This window comes from Crotalus tigris, unplaced genomic scaffold (assembly GCF_016545835.1).
Source record: "Crotalus tigris isolate CLP2741 ecotype Arizona unplaced genomic scaffold, ASM1654583v1 scf7180000018432.44079421565:4894166, whole genome shotgun sequence".
NCBI classification, from domain to species: Eukaryota; Metazoa; Chordata; class Lepidosauria; order Squamata; family Viperidae; genus Crotalus; species Crotalus tigris.
In genome coordinates this window covers 3,950,584-3,978,541 of record NW_024096999.1, presented here as the reverse complement: position 1 = coordinate 3,978,541, position 27,958 = coordinate 3,950,584, and the positions used below count along the sequence as shown (strand labels likewise).

General features: G+C 38.5%; 1 protein-coding gene across 4 annotated transcripts in view; it reads left to right on the top strand.

Moving 5' to 3' along the window:
• Window positions 1–27,958, top strand: part of PHKB (phosphorylase kinase regulatory subunit beta) — a 104,064-nt gene that overhangs the window by 6,188 nt on the left and 69,918 nt on the right. For 3 of the 4 annotated variants that reach the window (XM_039352446.1, XM_039352447.1, XM_039352449.1), the window contains 5 exons: window positions 5,666–5,755; window positions 8,080–8,218; window positions 15,990–16,089; window positions 23,243–23,350; window positions 25,062–25,142. In XM_039352446.1, the coding sequence (XP_039208380.1) occupies window positions 5,666–5,755; window positions 8,080–8,218; window positions 15,990–16,089; window positions 23,243–23,350; window positions 25,062–25,142 (518 nt within the window). Of the gene's footprint in view, window positions 1–3,322; window positions 3,338–5,665; window positions 5,756–8,079; window positions 8,219–15,989; window positions 16,090–23,242; window positions 23,351–25,061; window positions 25,143–27,958 lie in introns of all 4 variants that reach the window. The other variant, XM_039352448.1, reaches the window with a different exon arrangement.

The following is a 27,958-nucleotide window of genomic DNA, read 5'->3' as shown; positions in this document are numbered from 1 at the left end:
AGTCACCGGACTTGACTAGAATAGAGCTGGAAGGGACCTTGGAGGTCTTCTAGTCCAGCCCCCTGCTCAAGCAGGAGGACCTATACCATCTCAGACAGATGATTGTCTAGTCTCTTCTTAAAAATCTTCAGTGATGGAGCCCCCACAATTTCTGGGGGTAAGCTATTCCACTGGTTGATTATGCTGTCAGGAAGTTTCTCCTTAATTCCAGGTTGCTTCTCTCCTTGGTCAGTTTCCATTAACCCTTGTGAGGAAATGGTTCATTCACTGGAATTGTTGGTTTACTCTACTAGCTGTAAAATAACATTGATAAAACAGGGATTATTTTTTTTTTGCAGCTGGTATTTATAACCCTATAACTACTGTATAGTCTGCCATTCATTTTTAGCTAGCAAGCAATCACACAGACATTCTGGTATTCATTATTCAGTTGTGTATACAATATAAACTTTTCCACAAGTTCATGGTGGAGCTGATAATGATGCGGGGAAGATAGTATGCCCGCTGAGAACAACAATGAAAGGATTTTACATCATGCCGTAAGAAGAGTACAGTATGAAAAAAATGAGTAATCACAGGTTTCAATCTCATCCTTTTAGACGCCACCTTAATTTGTTTTATCAGCTCACCTTACTCAGCTTGTGAATATGATTATCTTTTAGTTTGCTTTCCTTGCACCAGAGAGAATGCTAGTTAACGATGAAGTGTCAAGAGTTTTGAATTCCCAGTCAATGTTGAAGAAATGTATCTGCAATGCGTGACATGCAGGCACAAGATACTTGTGTGGTGTATATTTTTTTCTGCACTCCAGAAGAGAGGGGATAATAAACAGACCTACCTTACAGGAGGGGGGGGGGTTGGTAATACACTTATGTAGCCTCTTCACTTTCAATCCTATCGCAATTTGCCGATGTTTTGCTTTTCCCGGTTTTTTGCAGCAGCGCTCTCTCTTTTTTAGCAAAAGAATTGCATCCAACATGTAAGATTTAGTTTTCTAAATTGTAAAGTTGTTATTGCTTCAGCTGTCCTCTTCCGAATGCCTTTTGGAGTTGCGTAATTTCTGGCTTTCTATTTTGTGTCTTAAAATATGCCTCGAATTAAAAAAAAATTAGCTTTTCTTTATTCCTCAGCAGCATTTTTCTTCGCTAGTTTTCTTTTTCTTTTTGATGCATGAATGAAGTGTACCTTTGGCAGTTCATGGGTGGTTGATTTGAGGTCCTGTCTCTTGTTAGAAGGAGGTCCTGCGTTATGACCTCATGAAGCGACTGGGACTTCTCTGCCAGTACGGCAGGTCATAAGGTCATAAAATGTCATGTCTCCTAGTTGTAGTAGTTGTTCTACATTGGCTTCTTCGGCTGTCATGACATGTCTCCACGCTGCGTCTTCCCTCTTTCCCAGGGACGGTAATTTAAATGGAAAAAGATCACAGCAGCCTATCAAAAATAACCGTTTCCTGTATATTTCACACTTGCTGATATACAAAAGGTGTTGATAGGAGTTTTAAAGTGCTTTGGGGATTTTATTTATTTATTTATTTATTTATTTTTGACCAAACATTGGGGAAGGGATGGGTAGCAAAACATTTTTTTAATGATATATTCCCTTGCTTCTCCTGAAGATAAGTGTGACAGAAACTTGAGTGTTATCTTTTGTTTGTTTCATTTGCAATGGAGTTATATTCCTATGTTGATGGGATACGTTGGTTGCTGTAGAATGGTTTGCTCTACTGGGGGAACAGTAAATCTAATTTAATGAATAAATATAAGTTCAATCCAGGATTTATTAAGCAGGGTATTTGACTTATTTAATGACATTTAAAATGTTTTTGATTAAAATCTGTCACCAACAATTGATATGTATTCTGATATGTGACATGTATAGTTGTTATTTATGGGAAGGATCAGTTTGCTATGATTGTATGTGTATGTTTTAAATTCACACACTATTCCTGTTTACTTTCATATTAGAAATACAGTATTGGAAAGCTGCATGCTTTATGTTGAAACCACCTGATTAACCAACCTTTATATATGACTCTGAACTCCAAGTGGATTAAATGATAATTAACTTTAATGGCATCATTGGCTAGCTAACCCTGAAAATGTTATTAGGAACAATAAAACACCAATAATTCACAACGGCATGTCATAAATACAGAAGACATTACACAGTCAAGAACAATGAAAAGATAAATTATGGAAATGCCCTTCCATTTAAGGTGCAATTAAAGGTGTCAACTCTACAACGAACCTGGCTGAAGCCATCTTGTTCATTCTAGGTTGAATGGGAGGGGGAAAATGGAGGTTCTCTTCTAGTCTAAACAATTCTCTGTCCCATGGGAACCAAGGTCACTTCTACCGGTTGAATTGGAAGAGTTGAACATTCTGTCGAAAGCCCGTCAAACTATTCTGTTGGGAAATGTAGTTAATTGCATAGTATGGGGTGGGGGTGGGGAGATTCACTTTGTACTATTGTAACTCTTTGGAGGGAATTTCAGACTTGGTTTCACTTTTGACCATGCCGAGACTATGTAGCCAATAAGCAGGTTCTTTGAGAAAACTTCCAGCCTTGGAGTTCTGATTTGTTTGGTCTCATCTATTGGAACCATGACAAAAGGATCTTTAGCCTATATGAATGAAAGATACTCCTTGAGAGTCTAGGTAGAACAGCTCGGTGTGGCCAACTTGCCCCAGCCAACTCACCATGGCCAATTCGCTGTGGCTAACTCACCGCAGGACAAGAGTTACACTAATATCGAAGAAATGGTAGAATAGAATCATTAAAGAAAGGATGCCAAAGGAGGGACAAAATGAAGATGTGAATGACAAAAATTAAAATATTCTTTAAAAAAAAATACTTAAATTGAATTGTTGAATTGTCCCCCAGCGAGTTGGCCATGGCGAATTGGCTGTGATGAGTTGACCGTGGCGAGTTGGCTGCAAAAGGTTGGCTGTACCAAGTATCCATTCTGACTCCTTGAGCCAAGCAACTGATAACCATACTACATACAAGATGAAAATAAGGATAAATAAGGATAAACAGTTGTTGCTCGAGCTAAATCTCGGTCTAAGCAAGAAATGCGTTATCAGTTTCCAGTGGTGATCCTGGGCAAAGGAGGCTGATGAAGGTTAGATAACGCTTCGGTTTCTTGAAGATGCTGAAAATGGGGTCAGTGTATGTCTGCAGGTGTCATGTGGATTAGAAAAGCTGAATGTGTTAAATGAATGTATTGAAGGTGGCATTTTCTTCCTAAAAAGATAAGAGAAACAGAGGCAATGCTTTGATTGTAATAACAGATGTTTTGTTTCTATGTGGGCTGCAGATGGCAGATATCCTTGTAAGTATATGTTTTGCAGCATCAACCTATCATCATGTACTGTATTCCACTGTGTTAGGGATAGTTTCCATGCTTTAGCACTGTTGTCCCCACTCACATTTTAGAAAAATGGTTACAGAAATTTATCTATCTATCTATCTATCTATCTATCTATCTATCTATCTATCTATCTATCTATCATCATCATCTATCCATCTATCATCTATCTCATCTATCAATCATCTATCTATCTATCATCTATCATCTATCTATCATCATCTATCTATCTATCTATCATCTATCTATCTATCTATCATCTATCTATCTCATCTATCAATCATCTATCTGTCTATCTATCATCTGTCTATCTATCTATCTATCTATCTATCTATCTATCTATCTATCTATCTATCTATCTATCTATCTGCAAACACGGTCTACTGCTTTATCTATTACAAATAGCTACTATCTGTATTGGCCATATTATAAATGAGCACAGTTGGGACCAGCAACTCAGTTGTTAAGTGGTCGCTAAGAGAAAAATGACGTGACCATGACTGTCATGATTTCACAGGACAGTGTACCATTAAAGGAGAACGTTTGTAGCTCAGGGTTGAAATGAGGAGTCCTTGGTGTTCTCAGTGCTTGGTCATTTTCTTGCAGACGTTTCATGATCCAATCAACGTAACATCATCAGGCCAGCAGTGATGATGTCACTGTAGTTTGGGCAATGAAATGTCTGCAAGAAAATAAACAAGCATCGAGAACACCAAGGACCCATCACAGGACAGTACATTTTGACTGTAATTGTGAGTGCATGACAGAGATGCTGTGAGGGTCATAAATGCAGGCATTGGTCACAAAGTTAATTTTTCATCATTGTTGTAACTGAACAGTGACTGTCTGAATCAGTTGCTAAGCAAGGACTACCTGCACCTAACACACCATCCCAATTTACTTCAGATGCTTGGGACTTCCTGTATAGGAATATTGCAGGGAAATTGAAAAAGTACTTTGGCAGCTTACATGTACGGAACACACTGGCTTACATAGTTGGGACCCTGGAGGGACAATTAGCAAACCCGGTGTTTGAGACCCTAAAGCTGCTGCATGATGGGTTGAGCTCCTGTCATTCCCTCCAGCTTCTGCTGACCCAGCAGTTCAAAAATGGGTAATTGCAAGTTGATAGATATGCCCAGTTCGGTGGGCATATTAATAGGGATATGAAACGACCCCCTAACTGGGCATCCCTGGGCAATGGTGATGTCACCAGCTAATCCTTTCAACCTGGAAGTGCCTCAGAGCTTCCGACGTGAAAATGAGCGAACTCACATATAATTCAGTATTAATGACCATAAGGCAAATTCAACAATATAGGAAGATTATCATTAACTGCTTTGTGTGAATGATCTTGGAAAAGAGAAGGAAGAAAACAGACAAGTCCTACAGAACCATCTTTAATTGGAATCTTCTCTCCCTTAAGGCTGTTCCCACTAACCACCTTAGGAGTAGGATTTTGTAAATGTACTTGTTCCCCCCCCCCAGTAATATTTGTTATATTTTTATTGATTACTGCTTCCGCTACTTATTTATCTTAGTTTTATTTATTCCCATAGCCACCCATCTCAATCAAGTGATTATAGACGAGGATGGGCAGGAATATAATATTACTAATTACAATGATACTTAATTCTGATAAATTATATATTTATCTTTGGCTTTAGAAAATCATCTATTCCTTAGAAATTAGCTGACTTCATTTTCCACGAGTCCTTCTGCGATTTTTCGAATTAGATCACATCTGTAGCTCATACCTGCATTGGGAATGTTGTAAGGGAATTGCAGAGATAATTTAATTAATGTATCCATTGACATAGTCCTAGGGTTTCTCTATGAATAATTGATTCTGCAGAATAAAATGGCAAGCGGAAAGAGGCTGGCCTAAAGTAATTTAATCTGAGATTCATTAGAGGCTTTTAATGCTACCAAGTTGGTTCAGTGTTTTGATCGGATTGCCTAAGTTGTATTCATACTTCATTCTGAATTTCTCAATATTCAGGAAATCCTGACTGGTATTTTCCTGCAAAGAAGAATTCAAAAAAGTGTCTCTCTTTTTTTTTCTCTTTCTCTCCACACCAATCAACATTTAACTGATTGTTATGTTTTTATTTCTGTGGACTCTCTCCTGGTTTCCTTTTGGAAAAGTGAGACATAACAGCTGAAGTCAACATAAATAACTCAACAGAAGTAAATGAACGCATACTGGAGACCACTTTCACCAGGCCTGCAGTTCTGCTTTTGTCTCTTTGCTGTGATTGTAATCGAGACTTCCTAATTTCTTCCTTGTAGGCTCTGTATACGAGCCCATGAAAAGCATTAACCTGCCAAGACCAGATGCACAGAGTCTGTGGGATAAGTTGGACCATTATTATTGTATAGGTGAGTCACACAAAGTATTTTCTGCTTTGAGAAAACTGAGAGAGCAAAGATAAATAACGTCCTGTTCTTGTCGTAAATGTAATTGGAATCATAAAAAATTCACGTATTCATTATGCGCTGCTGTTGATTTGTTTCCTCCAATAATTCATCCTGTATAGGCAAGCTTATTTTCACATGATGCTTTGATGTTAGTAATATTCATGGCCATAAAGTTACCTTTTTTCGATTATCCTGAAAATAGGCAAGAAACTAACTGTACACCATATTGCTTTCCATGACGGTGGAGTGAATGTAATTATTTGAGAAATGCTGTATTTTAAGAAATGCATTTTCTTCATCTGAATCTGTTTTGTAATTTGTTTCTAAAAACAATTCTTTACTCTTTCCCCCATCTACTTCCTCATGTAGGAGTTATAAATGGATTTCAAAAGGAGTATTGGCTGATTTAATCGGTAGAACGTTTCGCTTTGAGGTTAATTCCTCAAGAACAATTGATTAGTTCCTTCACACCATTTAATATAAATTTCATCCATTTATATAAACCCTAAATACAAAATAATATTTTTCAAAAGGAGAGAGGTTGGCGAACTTCTCCGAAATGGTTGGTTTAATCAGAAGTCACAACTGGGTAATAAGTAGATTTTACCTTTCAGTAACATTTGAATTGTTGCTGTTTAATAACTGAAAGTATTTATAAACTACTAAAAGATGCAAAGATGGGCTGTAAGATCAAAAACATCAAATAATAAATACCATCAAGTTGCCATATGTCTAGTTTCTTACGATAGCTTTGCAACAAATGCACGCTAAAATATTCTGTTATTATTTGGGAAGACGAGAGTGTGAAAATTCTCATTGTGGATGGTAAATTTGTCTTGTTGATTTCATCAGCGTCTCCTGTTTCCAACTTCTGTTCCTTTCCTTTCCCTTGTTTTGTGCATTGTTTACTTTTTCTTTTTAAGTGTCGGTGTCAAAATGTAAACGCATTTTCTAGGATCATTCTCAAATGTGTGTGTTTTTCTACGTGTCTCCTTAATTTATTCAGTCTGGGCTTTTATTTGGGTTTATGCGTTTTCATGTATGCTTTTGGAAATTTTCTATAGATTTTTTTGAGATGGAACATTCCCGAAAGCGCAGACCTTTTAATATTGTTTAAGTTGATGCATGTTCATGTTAAAAGGCACGTTGCATTAATTTCTTACCCACCCCAGACCTGAACTGGGAAATCTGTGCTTGGTTCAATTTGAATTTGAGTTTTTCAACAGATAAATTCAGGCCTCCGATAAAATTTCTGCCTGCCTTGCAGCCTACTCGTTCAGAGAGGGCAGGATAGGTCTCCCAAAGAGAAAAGGCGATGAGCCCAAAAGAACAAAAGTGAAAGAGAAAATGGCGGTCGGCCCCCATTTTGAGTGTTGGCCCTATTCATTACAGGCAGTCCTCGACTTACGACCACAGTTGAGCCCAAAATTTCCATTGCTAAGTGAGCCAGCTGTTAAATGAAACCCCCCCCATTTTTATGACCTTTCCTGCTGCAGATGTTAAGTGAATCACTGCGGTTAGTAAGTTAGTAACACTGTCATTAAGTGGATCTGACTTCCCCATTGACTTTGCTGGTCAGAAGGCCGCACAAGGTGATCTCATAACCCTGGGACACTGCGACCGTCATAAGTATGAGTCAGTTGCCAAGCATCTGAATTTTGATCATGTGACCACTGGGATGCTGCAACGGTCGTAAGTGCGAAAAATGGTCATAAGTCACTTTTTGCGGTGCCGTTGTAACTTTGAACGGTCACTAAATAAACTGTGTAAGTCGAGGTCTATTTGTACTTCTACATGTTATCCACAACAGAATTTCTCTAAGGATTTTGGTCCTCAATAGAAAGATTATCCAACACTGTTATAGATCCGCTGTAACATCTCAGTCAAATGGGACGTTTCTCAGACATTTTTATTCCCAAGCTTCAAAGAAAAGGTTGCTTTGATTTTCCTCAGGTGTTGAAATTTTCGCTGGTGTATTTTAGGTGCCCCAAGGAATTATTGCTCAAAGAAGCTGTAGCAGTTATGCTACATTTTAATAGGGTAGACAAAGCTTAGGGAACCAAAATCAACGAACATTGCCAAGAATACAGATTTTTAAAAGGAAACTGTATGGGAGGGGGAGTCATTCTCATGGGAAATTAATAACAAATCTTGACGTACTTTGGGGAGTGTATTTTTCACCTTACTCATAGTGGAACTTTTTGCCTTATATACATAAAAAAAGATGCTTAGGATTGCAACCAGTTTAGATAATAATTTATTGGCTTCTTTGTTTCTCTTGGCAGTCAAGTCAACGCTGTTGGTTTTCCAAAGTCCGACCACCGGTCTTTTCCCCACAAAAACTTGTGGCGACAATCAGAAAGCAAAGGTTCACGATAGTCTTTATTGTGCTGCCTGCGTCTGGGCCCTGGCCCTGGCCTACAGGTAAATGGATGATTTCTTATGTTGTCTGTCTAACTGTACAGTCCACTTAAATCCCCCCCCCCAAAAACATTTAGGGAGCAGCCAAAGAGTTAAAACAGAAGCAAGTCTTGAAAATATATTTCTCAGAGACTTTCTTTTTGTGTCAAGGGCTAATGGTTATTTCGGTTTTTATTTTTGTTTTGGTTTTTGCCAGGAATAGGAATAGGAATAGGAATAGGAATAGGAATAGAATAGAATAGAATAGAATAGAATAGAATAGAATAGAATAGAATAGAATAGAATAGAATAGAATAGAATATAGAAAATGTGCAAAATAGAATAGAATAGAAAATAGAATAGAATAGAATAGAAAATAGAATAGAATAAAAAATAGAATAGAATAGAAAATAGAATAAATAGAATAGGTGAATAGAATAGAATAGAATAGAATAGAATAGAATAGAATAGAATAGAATAGAATAGAATAGAATAGGTTTATTGATCAAGTATGATAAGACAAACAAGGAATTCGTCTCCGGTGCATAAGCTCACGGTCTACATATAAATAGCAAGTAATAGTTCATACATCATAAATCATAGAAGCTATGCTATGTGTTTTGCTTACATAGCCTCTCTGCAGACTGATAGTGATCTCAAATGAGATTTCTGTTATTAATGTTCATAAGGCCAAGTCTGTTTTTTCAGTCTTCTCAGAGTGATGTGTTTTAAGCCAGGAGATCACAAGGATTGTCTGGCTGCTGTGGGGGAAAAATTGCCATGTTTCATTGCCCAGGGGATGCCTAAGTGTAGGATGTCTACGCTCTTTGGAGAGAAAAACACGCTAAATAAATAAATCAAATGTGTTATTGGTATTAGTGATGACCTCATAGGTGGGGCCTATGGGTTTCCAATAGCGATTCCTAAGAGCTCCTAAAATTCTGCCTCGCAGGGACATACCATGGGAACGTGCCATTTCATAGCTTACCTGCAGGTAGTCCTCCCCTTATAGTTGAGCCCAGAATGTATGTTGTTAGCGAGAGATGTCTTAAGTGAGTTTTGCCTCATTTTACGACTTTTGGTGCCACTTTTGTTAAGTGAATCACTGCAGTTGTTAAATTAGTAACACAGGTTGTTAAGTTGAATCTGGCTTCTCTCACTGACTTTGCTTGTCAGAAGGTCAACCAAGAGGACCCTGGGACACTGCAGCCGTCATAAATGCGAGTCAGTTGTCAAGCATCCAAATGTAAATCACGTGACCCTGGGGATGCTGTAATGGTCGTGTGAAAAATGGTCGTAAGTCACTTTTTTCGGTGGCGTTGCAACTTTGAATGGTCACTAAATGAACTGTTGTAAGTCGAGGACTGTCTGTACTTACTTTATAGGCGGTGTCCTCTAACCAGATTACTTAGTGTCATCAATCCTGCTGTTGCAGGACAAGAATGATTTATAGTCCCACCTGCCTTGAATAATGTAGTCTTTAAATAACTTGTGTTAAGGTAAAACCAGCTAAACTAGTCCTTAAAAGTGCCTTCAAATTATTCAAAATACATGTTAAAATGTAAATAGAATGCATTTGTGTAATGAAGGTACATTAAACTAGGCATCTTTGAATTACTTAATCAGTAGAACTTCCACACTGGTATCAACAATCAGTCCTAATTATGTACCTGTTCAGGTAGATGGAGCTGTAGTAACTATTGTATATCAGCGTATTTTTCATGACAACAACTTAAATTTTGAAGGTTTCTATTTCTGTGAAAGGCAAACAAAACTTTCTGACTATTTCTAGTTTTCTAGATTGCGTCTTTATTATTTTCTATATTTACCTTCTAGTTTTCAAGCTTATATTTTAAACTTTAACTTGATATATATTTTACCAGTCAGGTGTTTCTTAGCATTAGTTAGTTTGAAAATTCAAATGTTTTGCTATACTAGTGGTCCCTAGCCTTTTTGGCCCTGAGACCAGTTTGATGGAAGACCATTTTTCCACAGATGGGGCATGGGGAAGGAGTGTGCAACCTAGATCTCGCGCATGCACAGTTTCACTTGCCCATCGCTCACCTCCAGCTGTGTGAACCGCTTTCTAACTGGCCACGGACCGGTATCAGTGTGTGGCCCACTGGTTGAGGACCCCTGCTATACTGCATTCTGTCCATGACTGCTTTTCGATATATTTAACTGACCTCTTTTTTATATGTAATCTTTAATTTTGCACTTGCCGTCTATCACCCTAGGAGCTTTGTCCAAAGGATTACTTACCAATTGGCTGAATGATAAAACCTGCTGATTATTCGTGGCAGTGAAAGACAACTGCCTCTTAGATCAATTGTAATTCATGACCATGCATTCGTTAAGTCAGTTTTGCCCCATTTTACAGGGCTACCTGTATAAAAACTAAGGTCCTAGTGGAAAAAAGGTCTGAAAATTTTGCCCCGGATAGGTTTAGTTTTCTGTTTGCCACGATTAAAACAGAAAAATAAAAAACACCAGTGCCAAAATCTCTGTATTCTATTTATCTGACTAGACACTCAACCGTATTACTTTCTACATGAAGAGGCTCAGTCAGTGTATTTCCCCATCAAATCAGTTAAGCCTTTTTAGTTAAAGAATGCGATGCATTTAATTATCTTTTCTATAAAAGAAGTAATTGAAAGAGGTTTGTTAATTACTTCTGTTTGCATGCTGCACCGTTTCCAGAAATTCTGAGTGACATTGAAATAATTGTATAAGATTAAAACATTAGAAAAAAAAATGATAGAAAATAACCGCCAGGCCTTGATGTGTCAATCATCTGGGCTGAATGATCTTCAAGTTTGAAAATATAAGAGGGAGAGGTTGGGGTCTCTGAATAGGTTTATTAATTACACAGATCCTATGTCTGGGTTTTGGCTTGATAGTTCTAAAGATAATGACAAATTGAAGTAACTGAACAAAACTCAGAAAAAAAAGAAGATAAATATATAACCCCCAGGAATAAATAAGGAATAAATCACTTATACTACTTTAACACCCTGAATAATTAACTGCCTTTTCTATAAAAGATGGTCAATTAGAACAACAGCAGGATTCAGCACAAGATGCTGTTACCATAGTAACTGATGAACATACTTTAAAATCTGGGCTATGCCATGCATTGGTGCTCAGTTTGAACTTTCCACAAATCAGATAGGAAATATTTTAAAAATAATGTTAACTGAAAGAAGGGAATAGATGCAGAGGGGAGCAATGCATGGATTATATTAGCTGTGCTGGGATTCAGGCTGGTACTTTTTTCCTTTGGCATTCTGGGCTTTCATTTTCTTGAGTGAATGTCAGGTGTTGCCTGAAATCAGTGGGTCAGTGGTTTGATTTGGTTAAGACATTTTACTTAATGAAGAGAAGGACGAAGGGTGACATGATAGCAGCGTTCCAATATCTCAAGGGCTGCCACAAAGCAGAGGGAGTCAAGCTATTCTCCAAAGCACCTGAAGGCAGGACAAGAAGCAACGGATGGGAACTGATCAAGGAGAGAAGCAACCTAGAACTAAGGAGAAACTTCCTGACAGTGAGGACAATTAACCAGTGGAACAACCTGCCTCCAGAAGCGGTGAATGCTCCAACACTGGAAGTTTTTAAGAAGAGACTGGACAGCCATTTGTCTGAAATGATATAGGGTTTCCTGCCTGAGCAGGGGGGTTGGACTAGATGACCTTTAAGGTCCCTTCCAACTTTATTATTATTAGTATTGTTGTTGTTGTTCTTATTGTTATTATTACCATGTAGTGCCTTTTAAAAAGCTGGTTAATTCACAGTACATGGTACAGTATTTAATTACTTCTGACATGCCAGTACAATTTTTGGATGAAACTATTGAGGGTTTAAATGCTTTACAGTCTGAGTATGATTACGCTTTTAGGCCAAATATGGTTAGGTTCATGTTACAATTTATTGGGACTTTAAACTGGCTACTTAGATCTTTTTCTAACACTTCAATGGTCTTTAGCGTCCTTTAACATATTTCTGCCTTTCTGGTAACAGCAATTGATATCTTCCATGTCTTCATCTTATTGACCTAACTTTTTGAGGCATGCTTCATGAATTTTACAATTCAATTTTTTTAAAAAAAAAACAAAAACCCAAAACAAAAACCCATAGCTCTTTTTTGAAGATTGTGTTGCGATTTTTCCGCCTTCGGTCTTTGAGTTTGGGAAGTGGCTGCAAATACACACGTAGGCAGAGGCAGATCGAAGCAGCTTATGAAACAACCGAGGATGCCCAGAAAAAGACACAATTTCTTTAAAGAAAGGTGTTCTTGACATGCCTTGTGCATTGTGAAGCACTCTTAAAAGATTTCACAATTTTGTGAATTCTACACCTGTGTCGTGTTCAGGATACAATTCACTTCAGACTGCAGCCAAAACACGAAGAAGGGCAAAATTATTCTGTTATAATTATTTATTTGTTATATTTATATCCAGCTTTTCCTGGGGCTTCCATAGCACTGTCACGTCCTTTCCTTTTTCCTACAACAATACAGGTAGTCCTCGACTCACAACAGTTTGTTTAGCGACCATTCAAAGTTACAACGGCACTGAAAAAAGTGACTTATCACCGTTTTTCACACTTACGACTGTTGAAGCATCCTGATCAAAATTCAGATGCTTGGCAACTGCTTCATATTTATGACAATTGCAGTGTCCCGGGGTCATGTGATCTCCTTTTGAAAACTCAGCCTCCTGGTGATTGGCCCAAAGTCACCCAGCGGGCTTTCATGCCTAAGGCGGGACTAGAACTCATAGTCTCCTGGTGATTGGCCCAAAGTCACCCAGCGGGCTTTCATGCCTAAGGCGGGACTAGAACTCACAAGTCTCCTGGTGATTGGCCTAAAGTCACCCAGCGGGCTTTTATGCCTAAGGCGGGACTAGAACTCACAAGTCTCCTGGTGATTGGCCCAAAGTCACCCAGCGGGCTTTCATGCCTAAGGTGGGACTCTACAACTCACAGTCTCCTAGTTTCTAAGTCATCACCATCACCACTGCATCAAACTGGCTCAACATCTTATTTCAGTGAAGACTAGCTTTCATTTTGGTTTAAATAGCAGATCTCTGCTCTTTTTTCGAAAGCTGGATAGCTATTTGCACTGCTTTCATTTGAAATACTGATTTACAATGGCTTTCCCCCCCCTCTCCTCACAATTATTATTTTTTTCTTGCTGAGCTTAATCTCCTTTAAAAGCTTGTCCTATTCATTTTCTCCCCTAATGATAGGTACTTGTCTGAAGTACCCTTGGTAACTGCAAATCAAAGCCCCACTGTTCTTAACCAGTAGAATAAATACCTAAGGTGTTCTGCTTTAATTACAGTCTGGAAATGTCAACTTTCAAAATGTATATCTTTAATTTAATTTGTCTATGTCTAGGACTACTGTAAAACACTCAGCCATAAATGTGTTAAGTGGAATATATTAAAAATCAGATTAAAAAAAGAGTGTTGGGGCTTCTCTTACCTTTACTGATGTGCGCATCTTGAAATGGTTAATGACTGACCTTGGCAGGAGATGACCAGGCTGAGCCCGAGGGGAGGGTTAAACGCGTCATAAGTCATGAGTCCCTGCGCACCCACCTTGACTGCCTTCTTAATTGCCACTCACTTAGTAGCTCAGATTTTTGTAGGGAGCTGAAGCTTGCCATAAATCTTTATAGTCATTTGAACTGCCCATTTCCCTGGCACTTGAGCCTAATTTCTTTTCATTGAAATGTTTACTTCTTTCGCCATGACAGGTGGGAGATCTCAAGTTTTGAAGATCAATGCAGATCTTATGGAATCTTTCCAATACTTATTCGTGCTCCCAGTTCAGTGCTTTAGCTTTTCGGAACTTGGGACTTAGCATTCTTTTACATACCGACAGCATTAATAAACGCCTTCACCTATTTTTGATTGATGGGACTCCTGCTGAATGATCTGTCTTTCACATTGAGGCAAAAAACGATCACCCCACAAGAAGCAGATGCTTTTCTATTATAGCCTGTCTATTTTTAAAATGCCCCTGTAGAGAGATTTAGTGATTAATTTGCTTCTGATTTTTTTTTATTGTATCGCCTCTTTCTGATCATTGATTTTGTTATTAATAATGTTTCTGCTTTGAAGGTTTGTGAGTAATGGTTTTCTTAAAAGGCAGCGGACACGCCTTTCTTTTCTTTTTTTACACCACATGTACTTCTTGAAAGTTCATAAAACTCTAGAGGGAATAAATGTGAAAGAAGAGAGAAGAGATTAAAAAGTCAATAAACAGTATCCGTAATATGAGGAAAGAGCCTTTAAAATGGTAAAACGTAATCAAATGATGCCAATTTTATGTATACTTGTAAGGGACTCCTTCTGCATTCAGTCTCTCTACAGTGGAACCATTCATTCATTCATTCATTCATTCATCATTCATTCATTCATTCATTCATTGCATTTTGGAATCATCCATCTCCTTCACAGAGGGGCTCTGGGCAGTGTACAATAAAAGATTAAAGATTAAAAACAATACATGAAAATTAATACTAGAAAAGTGTTTGTTATGTATATGTAGGGGTGTGGGTCTATACATATGTTATATACAGTATGTTTGAGGTGTGTGTCATATATGTGTTTTACTTTGAGAGGGGGCCATTTCATTTTTGATGTGTGCCGTTGTGCCCACAGTAAAAAAAATGACAATAAAGGTTATCTTAATCTTAAGATTTAAATGAGGCAAGAATTTAAAAGAGGCTATATGTACCTGACAACTTTAAGATGTGAGGACTTCAACTCTCAGAATTCCTCAGCCAGCACACTGACTTTATATATCACTTCCTAAGGCACACCTGAACACCAGAGCCTGGAGGAGTCCCAAAGCTATTGCACTGTAAATAGTCATCTAAAATTGGGTGGTCCATGAGAGCAATCCTCAGTGGAGGGTTTGAACCTCATAGAAAGATCTGCGACTGTGTACACAGTACCTCAGGACTCCCACAAAAACCTGGCATTCTCAAAAACTCATTAGCAAAATTAGCAGTATTTGAAGGAGTGTCTTCTTCCAGTCACATCTACCACAGCAGGGAGGCGAGGAATGCTGTGGGTCCCTTCTCGTAAGGAGTTACATCTAGTGGGACCAAGCACAAGGGCCTTCTCCGTGGTGGCTCCCTCCCTATGGAACATCATCCCTGCAGAAATAAGATTGACCCCCATTTTGACCCCCTTTCACAAGGCCCTGAAGGTTTGGTTTTTGCCACAGGCCTGGGGAACCCTGAGTGGGATGGATCCCATCAAGTGGCTTGTTCAGCTGATTGTTGTCACCCGAGAAGTGATGGTTTATCACTATTGTTTTTTCTACGGGATTGTTGTTTTTTTTGTAAGCAGCTCAGAATTTGAGAGTGAGTTGGGTGGCCACATAAATGCCCTTAAATAAATAAATTTCAAGCACCATTATCGCATAGACCACTGTTCGGATAGTTTTCTTCTTTTCCATTTTATAGCTGATAACGATATATCCGTATTTTCTTTAAAATATGAAGGCAGAGGGAAACAAAAGTTTCTTGACAAGAATGACTTTGTAGTTCATTTTATGAACCTGCACTTCATTGTTGGCTTAATTGCTGACTCTTTTTTTAAGGGCTGGCTTTATTCTAGCAAGGTTGATCGGGCCTGAGTATATTGGAGTTAGCTCGTGCCACTATATCAAAACAGTCTTAGTACTTAATTATAAAAGAAAAAAAGGGATATGGGTGCCTTCAACCTCCTTCTGAATGAATCTGTAATTTGTTTCCTGGGTTATCTCTCCCGTTCAGGCGTATTGATGACGACAGGGGAAGGACTCACGAACTGGAGCATTCTGCTATCAAATGCATGCGAGGGATTCTCTACTGCTACATGCGCCAGGCTGATAAGGTAAAGCGTTGCGTTGTGGACAGAAGCACACACTGAATTCTAAAGGATTAAGTTAATTGTAAGCCTGAAAACGTTTCGGTGGCAAACAAATTAAAACGCGCAATAGATGCGACGCCAGTTTGCATGCTGCCAGAAAAAGTTTTATTTCTTAGGCTCTAGGCCCTAAGATAGTTAAAAGCCACAGATGCGCGACGTAGTAAACCAACTCTTTGGGGTGTTTCAAAGCAAATCCCAATTTAATTTAATTTAATTTAATTTTTAATTTAATAATTTAATTTAATAATTTAATTTAATAATTTAATTTAATTTAATTTATTTAATTTAAAACTTGAACCGAGGGCAAACCAGAGACTGCTAGTTGATCTAGTGTTGTTGGAAATGCAGACTCGACATACAACCACAATTGAGCCCAAAGTTTATGTTGCTAAGTGAGACATTTGTTAAGTTAATTCTGCCCCTTTTTACGACCTTTCTTGCCACAGTTGTTAAGTGAATCACTGCAGTTGTTAAGTTAGCAACATGGTTGTGAAGTGAATCTGGCTTCCCCCCCATGGACTTTGCTTGCCAGAAGGTCGCAAAAGGGGATCATGTGACCCCAGGACACTGCGACCGTCATAAATATGAGCCAATTGCCAAGCGTCCGAATTTTGATCACGTGACCGTGGGGATGCTGCAACGGTCATAAGTGTGAGAAAATGGTCACGAGTTGCTTTTTTCAGTGCTGTTGTAACTTCGAATAGTCACTAAATGGACCGTTGTAACTTGGGGACTCCCTGCACAGTAGGGAGTTGGCTGTCTGGTGAAAACCGCCAAGGAAAATACAGCTGAAGTGGCCAGAAAGAACTTTTTATGACAAGCACCTGATTGTAGACTAAAAGCTGCCTTGGGCAAGTGCTGTTCGTGTAAGTGTTACACAAATAATAGTGACAACCTTTCCACGATTGGGAAAATAGCTTGAATGTAGCCACTTCAGAGAGGTGGGTAACTTCATGTGTGTTCGTTCTTTTTTCTCTTATACAACCCATCTCAGCTGACCACGCATTTTGGCAACATTCTTGTGTATGTTTAACTACGCTCTTATTGTTAAGACTCAATTTCAGCCATAAAGTCTACTAAGGTAAACCAGGATTCCAATTATTTTAAACTGCCTCCAGTGCATTCTGATATTTCTCACCCAGAAAAAGAATTTGTATCACTTCCACTGCTTAGCCACCCTTGAAGCACAAAGCATTTTTCTGGTGTCCCAGTTACTGACCAGCATTTTACATACTTTAAATTACAGATATAACCATTTTTAAGTTACACTCTTTAACTGAGAAGGTTTGGATGATCTATGCATAGTTCCAACTAACCTTCCCGATTAGTTATTATCTCTTAAATATTATTTAATAATTTTATTAAACATTATTTGTCCATCTTCAAGGTATTAGAAAATACCTTAAAGGTAGGCAAATAATATTTAGTATGCTTTTTTTTTCTTAAAAATGTTGTTTGTATCGGTATTCTCATTAAATCTTTACAAAAATAGCAGATAGCTTTAAAAATGCAGTGGGTCCATGCTATTTAAGGCATGACATGTTTCTTTATTTTTCTATCAGCTCTGAAAAATTTAGTTTGACAAGGTCTTCTTGAAGTGTGGCATTTCTCCCTTTTGCTACGGTTTTATTTGACATGGTGCTGTGCAATCATCTTTGACATAGTTAATGAGAAAAGATTATTTATGACTTCAGGGCCCCAGAAGGATCCCGCCTTGTTGCAAATGGAATGAATTTCCTGCCCTAAGTTTGTGTATAAATTTATTTTCCTTATAATGATATTAGAATTTGTTCTCGGTCACTATTTAATGCTGGTTGAAGACAATATATATTTTTCCTATAAAATAATGTTAAGTCTCATTTTCCTAATAGGATTTTGGCACAATCAGATTCAGCAATAACCAGTCCTCACAAATATATATCTCAGAAAGAAAAGCCATGCTCCAAAGGCTACATTGGTCATACTTTCAGGTTGCATGCCCTTAGAGTTTTGTTTAGTGCGTGAACAATGAAGTCCATTGAGTCTCACTAGCTCCTTTTGAAAATTTTCAGGAGAAAATGGATGGAGGTTACGTGTTGCTCTTTGAATGAAAGGCTACATTCCCTTTGAGCATTCAGAACTAGTTGTGTGGGTTTTAACGAGTTGTGTGGATAATTACCCTCTTCCAGTGATCAAAAGTGAGCATGCTGTGAATGTCATACTGAAAATCTTGCAGGCTTTGACAGCTGCCTGTGGGCTAGAACATACAATATTGCTTAAACTGCACTCATATGACATACTATGAAGGCAATTTGGAAATAAACATCCGTTTGGTTATCAGTGATAGACACTCGCAGATACAGAACTTTTATTATACACATTAGAAACTACAACATGACATGACTTTTCGACATCATCGCCATTCAAATTGAGGCACTTGTAACATCTCACAAGGTTTGAAATGCCTTAGTAGTCATTGCTCGGCGTCAATTCTGGGCTAAGGGTGTGTGTGTGTGATCAAAACCATCCCAACGGAACTGCTTCAAAAGTTCTTGGGTGCGTCTAGCGGTGTGCAGGTGTGCGTTGTCGTGAACCAACACCACACTGGAAGTCAGCATGCCCTGATGCTTGTTATGGATTGCTCGCCTGAGTTTTCGTAACAGTTTCACAGTAGACTTCTGAATTGATGGTCGAACCACGTTCCATGAACTTCACTAGCAGTTACTCCTTTGGCATCTTCACATTTGGTAGGGTTTTCTACGGCACCCCTTCCGGTCTGGTGCTGGTGTTTCGGATTTCATTTTAGCCAAGGTGCCTCTCTTAGTAAAGGCGGAAGCGCAGAAAAGCAAAACCTTCCTGTTTAGAACAGTTTTCATAATGACGTCCTTTCAGAAGGTTTTTGAAAGCGAGATCTACTCGGAAATAAGATTGTTTGAGCTGACGGTGCTCCGTGACTTCAGATTTTGAAATAGGCAGAGAATACAGTGCCTGGAAGGAAGGCATTAGAACAGCAAAAATAAAAATAAATAAATAAAGGAGTTAATGTTGTTCGGTTGATGGCAGGGCTATTTAACAATCCTATAATTTGTCTATCTAGCCTTGACATCAGACATCATTATCATGAAATATCTTTTGAAACGTTACGCTACAATAGAAGTAATCTCATTCCAAACTACGGCATTGTGTTAATGGTGCCAGTCATTTGAAGCAGGGAGACATAAAAACCCAACTCATCTCCCCATCTCTGATGGGTTTTGAAAAAATAGTTTAATATACCTTATCATTACACCATGATAGTTTCATTTTATTTGCCTGGCCCATGTCAAGAGCTCAAAGGCTGGATATTAAATACAGCTAAATTGTGCTTTGCGTAAACAGATAATCAGCACAGGTAAATACGTAAATTCCGCTACCTTATTTTTCTGTAATTTTAGCTTTCAGCCTCTAGCTAATCGTGGTTTAAAAATTTCTTTTGGCACAATAAAGCTTTTTTTCTTCTTCTTGATGTTGCGCAGTGCCAAGCGAATGGGAATAAGAACGAACAGTTGGTAGCAGATGATAACCTGTAAATTTGCTACTGATTTATCTCTGATGTTTCTTTTTTTTTTCCCTCTCCAACATCTTACAAGGTGACATATGCCAGCAATTACTCAGCGTTATTCTCCTGATATTTGGGGACGCCAGGTGTGATGAAAGCTACATTTTCAACACTCCTCACCTGAACTTATAGGAACCGCAGGCAGAGTCTGTCACTTCTTATTTTGTAGCACAGCCCTGGCCAAAAAATGGAAGACAAATTAAAGTGGAATTGATAGAAGAAAAGTAGATGTTACAAGGCAAAAAAAAAAAAAAAGTAAAGTAAAAAAGAGAGATGGACAAAGGATTTAAAAAAAAAACAAAACAGCAACAACAAAAAACCTTTCAGAATATGGCCAAAATAATATCCCAGCCCATGAAGAAGAAAATAATATACTATGCCTATAGAAATCAAGTTTTTATTGACTGTCCTCAAATTACTTAGTTCTAATATTATTTAAAGATGTGTTTATTTAAAGATGTGTTTATGTTTTCAAGACATCCTTATATCCTGGGAACTTCAGGGTAGATCCATGGCCTTTTTGTGACAATAAATACCCAGACCCTTAACCAATTTTATTATTTTATTATTGATTTGAATTTATCGGCCACCAAACTCCAGACTTCCCAAACTGTACATACTCTAACTCCGATCCCCATTGTGATGTTCTTCTTGAGGAATCCCTCTTGTCACCCTGCTCCTTCGGATCTCTTATCTTTTTAAAGGATTTTTTTTTTTGAAAACTTAAATCCAAAGGCTAACATCTTCTTTGTACAATTCAGAAACATGTTCTAAATATAATTGTATTGGAAAAACGTATGTGGGAGATGGATGGTTGAAAAGTATGAGGTAGATAGGTAAGTAGGTAGGTAGAAAGGCAGATAGAGACAGAGAGACAGACAGACACAGGTAGGTAAGTAGGTAGGTAGAAAGGCAGATAGAGTCGGAGAGACAGACAGACACAGGTAGGTAGGTAGGTAGAGAGGCAAATAGAGACGGAGAGACAGACAGACACAGATAGGTAGGTAAGTAGGTAGAAAGGCAGAGATGGAGAGACAGACAGACACAGGTAGGTAAGTAGGTAGGTAGAAAGGCAGATAGAGACGGAGAGACAGACAGACACAGGTAGGTAGGTAAGTAGGTAGAAAGGCAGAGATGGAGAGACAGACAGACACAGGTAGGTAAGTAGGTAGGTAGAGAGGCAGATAGAGACGGAGAGACAGACAGACACAGATAGGTAAGTAGGTAGGTAGAAAGGCAGATAGAGTCGGAGAGACAGACAGACACAGGTAGGTAAGTAGGTAGGTAGAAAGGCAGATAGAGACAGAGAGACAGACAGACACAGATAGGTAGGTAAGTAGGTAGAAAGGCAGAGATGGAGAGACAGACAGACACAGGTAGGTAAGTAGGTAGGTAGAAAGATAGAGACGGAGAGACAGACAGACACAGATAGGTAGTACAGGAGAGAGACAGACAGACACAGGTAGGTAAGTAGGTAGGTAGAAAGGCAGATAGAGTAGGTAGGTAAGTAGGTAGAAAGGCAGAGATGGAGAGACAGACAGACACAGGTAGGTAAGTAGGTAGGTAGAAAGGCAGATAGAGACGGAGAGACAGACAGACACAGGTAGGTAGGTAAATAGGTAGAAAGGCAGAGATGGAGAGACAGACAGACACAGGTAGGTAAGTAGGTAGGTAGAAAGGCAGATAGAGACGGAGAGACAGACAGACACAGGTAGGTAGGTAGGTAGAGAGGCAAATAGAGAGACAGGTAGAGAGGTGGGTATATCGTTTTTCTTTCGATGGCCAGCATTGAGTTTCTGCTGTAAATATCCTTAGGTATTTGTGAGACGGTCTGGCGTTGTTCTTCAAGCACGGCTCCTTTTGAAAGCAAAATGGCTGTGCACATAAACAATTTCATGGTTTAAAAAGAAGCCACGGAGAGCACACTGGCAACTGATAACTGAGTTTGCTGTTACATGGGCAAGCTCTGGGATTGTTATAGGAGAGAAGAAAACAAAGAAAAGGAACGAATTATTTCTGGAAAAGGACACAATTATCTAGTTGGAATCTGAATAGAAGCATGTGTTCATATTGGATTCAGTTTTCTATAACCTATGGGCATCAATATTCTGTATATTTTTTAAAAAACAAAAATCATTTTTTTTTTAAAAAAAAATTAAAATATAATTTATTAGAGTGATGTGGTGGCCTAGTGGTGAAGGCGCTCGCTTCTCACTCAGAAGGTTGAGAGTTCAATCCTAGGTAACAGCAGATGTTTCTCTTCTAGGGCACAAAGAGAAAACATCTGCTGTGAATTCCATGTAGGCGTCAGGAAGGGCCTCCGTCCAGTCAACGCTCAGCTCCATCCAGTCCCACTGACTCTGCCCAAATAGGGACTACAGGGTCATAAAAAGGGAGTTATTTTTATTTAAAATATAATTTGTTAATGTTACTTCATTCAAGGGTCCTGCAGAGGCTTCATTAAACTGTGTGTTAGTTCAGTGCAAATGGGGGATGACTTGTATCTGAGGAACAATAGGGCTGCTTTGAATAAAATAGAATGATGTTTGATTGTGACAAGAAGTCATTAGTGTTGTTTAATGACGACTGCGCTCTTCCTAAAGTTGCGACGTTGCTCGTTTTTCTTCATTTGTGCTTAAAAATCAAGAAAATACACTACTTTGGTAATTTAAAAAAAATAACATTCTCTAACAACTTTCTTTTCTGGAGAAAGAACATACATTCTTCAAAATGTATGGGGTAGGTACGATAGAATAGAATAGAATAGAATAGAATAGAATAGAATAGAATAGAATAGAATTATGGGATGGAATAGAATAGAATTATGGAATAGAATTATGAAATAGAATAGAATTATGGAATAGAACGGAACAGAACAGATCAGAACAGAATAGAATATACAAAACAATACAATCCAAAACAGTTCAAAACAAAACACAGGCCAAATGTGATTAGGCACACAAGGAGTTTGCCTCAGGTACATGCAAAGCAACAGCCCTAAGATTGTTTGTTTGTTTGTTTGTTGCCAGAAGTCCTTCTGGGCGAAAGGTCAGCTATGAGACCATAAGCCCCCTTTCCTGCTAACCTTTGTAGGGGAAAGACTTGATCCTCCCTAGATAAAAAAGAGATTTTGCATTCACCCTCCGTTTCATAAGTGCCAAGATGAGAACGGCAGAGTTAACAGCAGGACTATCTTGCTCCTGATGTCCCTCTAGGGACATGTTTACAAAAAATACATAACATTCGTGAGAAAGAATTGAAATTGAAATTGCCTTTGATTCAATAGAAAAACTACCATGTTTGCCACCGCTGTGTTTATATCGCACAACGTGCGCGTTTCCAGTCTAGCCTTCCGAGAAGCAGTTTTAAACCCTTACATTTTGTCAAGAAGAACGATAAACGTAATGGGCATTGCTCCCAAATGCATAGGGCTTTTCTGAGAAATACAACTACGTTTAGTGGTTTGTTATCCTCCGTGTTGGTAGCTTGGCTCATCCAAACGTTTCTGTAGAAATATGCGTAATATTTTTTTTCCCCCAGGTTGAACAATATAAGCAAGATCCTAAGCCATCCAAATGCCTGCATTCGATTTTCAACGTTCACACAGGTGATGAGGTCTTTTCTCATGAGGACTATGGCCATCTGCAGGTACGAAGCAATTAAAAAAAAATCTACAACAGAGTGAGTTGTATATTTCCCTCCTGCTGTTTAGTTAACGGCTACAGTTCTTCTAAAATGTCTTCAATTATGGAGCTTGGCAAATTGATTTTCCTGCTTTAACCTACAACAACAGCAAGCTGTTTTGTAGTCTGAATTGTTGCTGTATAATTCAGTGTAAACAATGCAAAGGTAATGGCCAAAATGAATTGTTGCTCTCTTTGAAACACGACAAGCTTGGATCTCTAAATGCAGACCTTAAAATATGTTTATAGATTGATTTTAAGAATTGCTGATCTGGATACTCTGTTCTGGTTGGTGACTCAATTTCCCCTTCCAGAAGATAGCCAGCTACTTAATTAAAAGTTAATGGGTTTTTTTAATGTGATTCTTCTTTTCTTTCTTTCTCCCATTCAATGGAGTTTCCTTACTGCATATGTTGGATTTTGGACTGTCATATATCAATTTTACCTGGGATAACAGTAATCTCCTTCCTAAGTATGATAGATTACAATTTTCTCCTAGCAATAACAAGTCATTTCTAACACAGCGTTTGTGAGTTGTTGTTTTTTCCTGCCTCAGAACATCTTCAGAATTACTTTGAAATACAATATTGTACATTGTAATATAGCAAAAATATTTCCTGCTGGGCATAGTTTGGTTCTGGAGCTGTGTGATTTGATGAATTTTAGATATCGCATTGCAAATTAATTAACTGCTGTGGCTGCTTTGGTTTGGAGAACATAGTTGTTTTTTTTCCAATGCTATTTTTATTGCTGTGTTTTAATGGGGAATTTCTATTGCGAGACAGTTGTTTAAATACAGTGAGGTTGTTATGGCTTGCCTCCTTGAAAGAAAAGAGAACTCTGAAGGATTTCATTTTTAAGACTTTTTATCTTTATGTTATCAGGTGAAGGGATGTACTTTGGCATGTTAGGATGTGGGCAGTGCGATGATTTCCTTTGAATTGCTTCCCCAGCAATAATGTCTTGTAGAAAACTGCTGTGGCCGATGAGGCTGGCATCTAAGAGATAATTATGTCAACAGAAGAAAACAACTCATTTTTCATACACGTAATTCAAATCTTATGACTCAGAGGCTGAACGTGGTTAAAAGGAAGGCTTCCTTCTGCAGGAGCCTTCACAAATGTTTCACTTATGTCAGTGGTTCTCAACTTGTGGGTCAGGACCCCATTTGGGGTCGAACGACCATTTCACGGGGGTCGCCAAACAACGCAGTCCGCCATTTTCCCCCCCTTTTTCCTTAGCTGTGCTCCTCCCTTTTATTCTATTGGCTTTCGAAAGCCAATAGAATAGACTCTCTTGAATAGAGTCTAATTCTATTGGCTTCCAAAAGCCAATAGGAATTGTCCAGGCTGTCTCTGCCCTGCTGAGCCCGCCAAAAGTCCCATTCTGCAAACGGTGCTGCACCCGTTGAGTAGTCCTCGACTTACGACCGGTTGAGTAGTCCTCGACTTACGACCGGTTGGGGGTCGCGGCATTAAAAAGGTTGAGAACCACTGATCTAGAGATGTTACTAGCTTTGCTGGCTGAGCAACTCTGGGAATTGAAGTCCACAAGTCTTAAAGTTGCCAAGGTTGAGAACCCCTGTACTAGAGACATTGACTGCGGGCATCATGCAGGCTAATTTTTTTTCCTTGACCGGATTGTTTCTTTTATCTCTTCCCTTTTCCTTCGCCCAGATAAATGCCGTATCGCTCTTCCTGCTCTACCTGGTGGAGATGATTTCCTCGGGCTTGCAGATCATCTACAACACAGACGAGGTACGAATGAGCCAATTCCGTATCTCAGGAAAGCCGACCGAAGGAGTCTTAGAGGAGCCCTTTAAACAAAAGGGAAGGAAATTCGTTTCCTTGGGCGTTTTCTGAAATAGCTGAATTCAATTAAAATTGGAGCAATGGAGTTTGTTTTTTTCCGCTTCCTTGTCCTGAATGATAGCAAGAAACTATTTCTGTTAGCATTTCTGTTAACCATGTAAAGGCTAGGTCAGGGGTCTCCAGACTCGGCTGTCTATAGAGATTCTCAGTCATTCCAGGTCATGGTTTTCCAAAAGGTGCTTTTTCTTTGTTTTTTTCCTGAAGACGTTTCACTTCTCGTCCAAGAGGCTTCTTCAGTTCTGACTGAATGGTGGAGAATGGAAGGATTTACATTCCATCTGGTCGTTAGCACTTTTTCTGAGAGTCCTTAATGCCACTTGGAGGTTTATCTATGCCTTCAGGGTCACCTGAATAGTGCAAATGGGTGTGGAACCTTCTTGGAACTGCTGAAAGGACTGTATTATACTCATAATTAAAACGTTTTTTCAATTCCAGAACATAAGATATATATACGTATGTGTATATGATTATATATATTATATATGAGTTATGAGAATGGAATTTTGAAGTGCTTAAATTGATTAGGTGATTTTTTTGTGTATAACAATATGATCTGATAAGGTATGATAATTAATTGGATGGAATTTGAAGTTTGTGTAAATGAATTGAAAGGAATTAAGGTTTAACATTATTTTTTTTCTTAAAATTAAGTTAGTTATTATTGGAAGAAGAAATGAATGAGATTGGTGATAAAAAGAGGGATGAGAGAGATTAAGAACTTTAGCATATCTGGTAGAGATATTCGAAGTAATAATTTGTTGATGTAAAACAATATTTGATTATGGTAATTGTAAATTGATAAAGTTTTAAAACAGGTTGAGTAGTAATAGGAATCTAAGCTAGAAATGGAATATATTAAATTTATTATGTTATCTGTGGGAAATAGAGAGATGGCAGTGAATGTATTAAGTTGAGCGGTTTATCTATGTTTTTTACTTTGGAATGTTTGTTTACCCAAACACCACGGTGTGTCTTAAGTACTTTTTGTTAAAATTAAAAAGCCAATAAAATATTTTTTTTTAAAAAAAGGACTGTATTATAAATAAAGCTTTTTGGATGAGAAGCAAAACATCTTCAGGGAAAAACAAAACCCACTTGCCTTTTGAAAAATACCAGTTCTCCAAACTTGGCCATTTTAAAGTCTGTGGACTTCCAACTCCCAGAATTCCTCAGCCAGCCATACAGACTGGGGAATTCTGGGAGCTGAAGTCCACAAGTCTTAAAATGGCCACGTTTGGAGAACCCCTGGTCTTAGGTAAACATGCAGCGAATCACAAAGTGTTACACTGATTTAATATACAGTATCAGGTAAGCACTTCCATGTATTTCAAGGAAATGCCATTTTCTTCCCTTATCAAATAGCAAATGTTTCCTAAAATATAATCTCTTGTTTCTTTTTAAACAGTATATCTTATTAATATCAGCGTTTGTATTCTGTTGCACGCGGTGGGCTGTTAACTCCTGCAGAGATTTCTTTACTCTTTCCAGAACTGCCACTTAAAACAGCTTCTAAAGTGTATGCAGAATCATTGTGAATGAATATGTATATGACATCCATATAAATGCATATGAAACCTAGATCTGGGGAAAATCAAGGTTGGAGGGATTCCCACCCTTGAAGCCACGTTTTCTGCACTGAAGCACTTTTAAAACAAAAAACACAGCCTTTCGTGATGTGTTTCAACACTGAACAAAAGTAAACTTGGCTGTAAACAGGCTTTGATAAGAGAAGAAAGATTTTCCTAGGTCTCTTAAATCCAGCTGTCAGTACTTCTCAATAATCTGCACAAGCTCTTCTATAATTGAGAAGTATTGACCTGGATGTTCCCACTTGTTTACTTCCTCTGGTGGTGAGTTTATTTGCTTTAATTGTATGATGTTTACGTTTCAGTTCCTATGCAATCCCCTGCCCCCAAACATGGCAGGTTTTTAACAATAACAGGCAGTGGGATTTCTAAGGCTGCCTAAAAGGAGTTGGAAGTGTCCGTCCTTGGTTTTTTTTGGGGGGGGGGGATGATGGCATCGTCTGAGATCATCTAGAGATGTTCATACCTAAAATGAGATTTGGATAAGAAATTGGCTTGCACATTTCAATCATTCCTCTATACCAAATTGCCTCTTAAAAGGAAAGGTTGCTGGAATTGGGTATGTCTAGTTTAATGAAGAGAAGGACGAGGGGTGACATGATAGCAGCCTTCCAGTATCTCAGGGGCTGCCACAAAGAAGAGGGAGTCAAGCTATTCTCCAAAGTGCCTGAAGGCAGCACAAGAAGCCACGGATGGAAACTAATCGAGGAGAGAAGCAACCTGGAACTAAGGAGAAACTTCCTGACAGTTAGAACAATTAACCAGTGAAACAACCTGCCTCCAGAAGCGGTAAATGCTCCAACACTGGAAGTTTTTAAGAAAAGACTGGACACCTGTTTGTCCGAAATGGTATAGGGTTTCCTGCCTGAGCAGGGGGTTGGACTAGAAGACCTCCAAGGTCCCTTCCAACATTATTATTATTATTATTATTATCATCATCATCATTATTATTATTACTATTATTATTATTATTATAAAATGGGTTTATAAATGCTTGGAATAAAGAGAGGAGGAGGAAGAGGAGAAGAAGAAGAAAGAGAAGGAGGAGAAAGAGAAGAAGGAGGAGGAGAAGGTGGAGAAAGTGGAGAAAGTGGAGGAGAAAGAATGAAAAGGAGG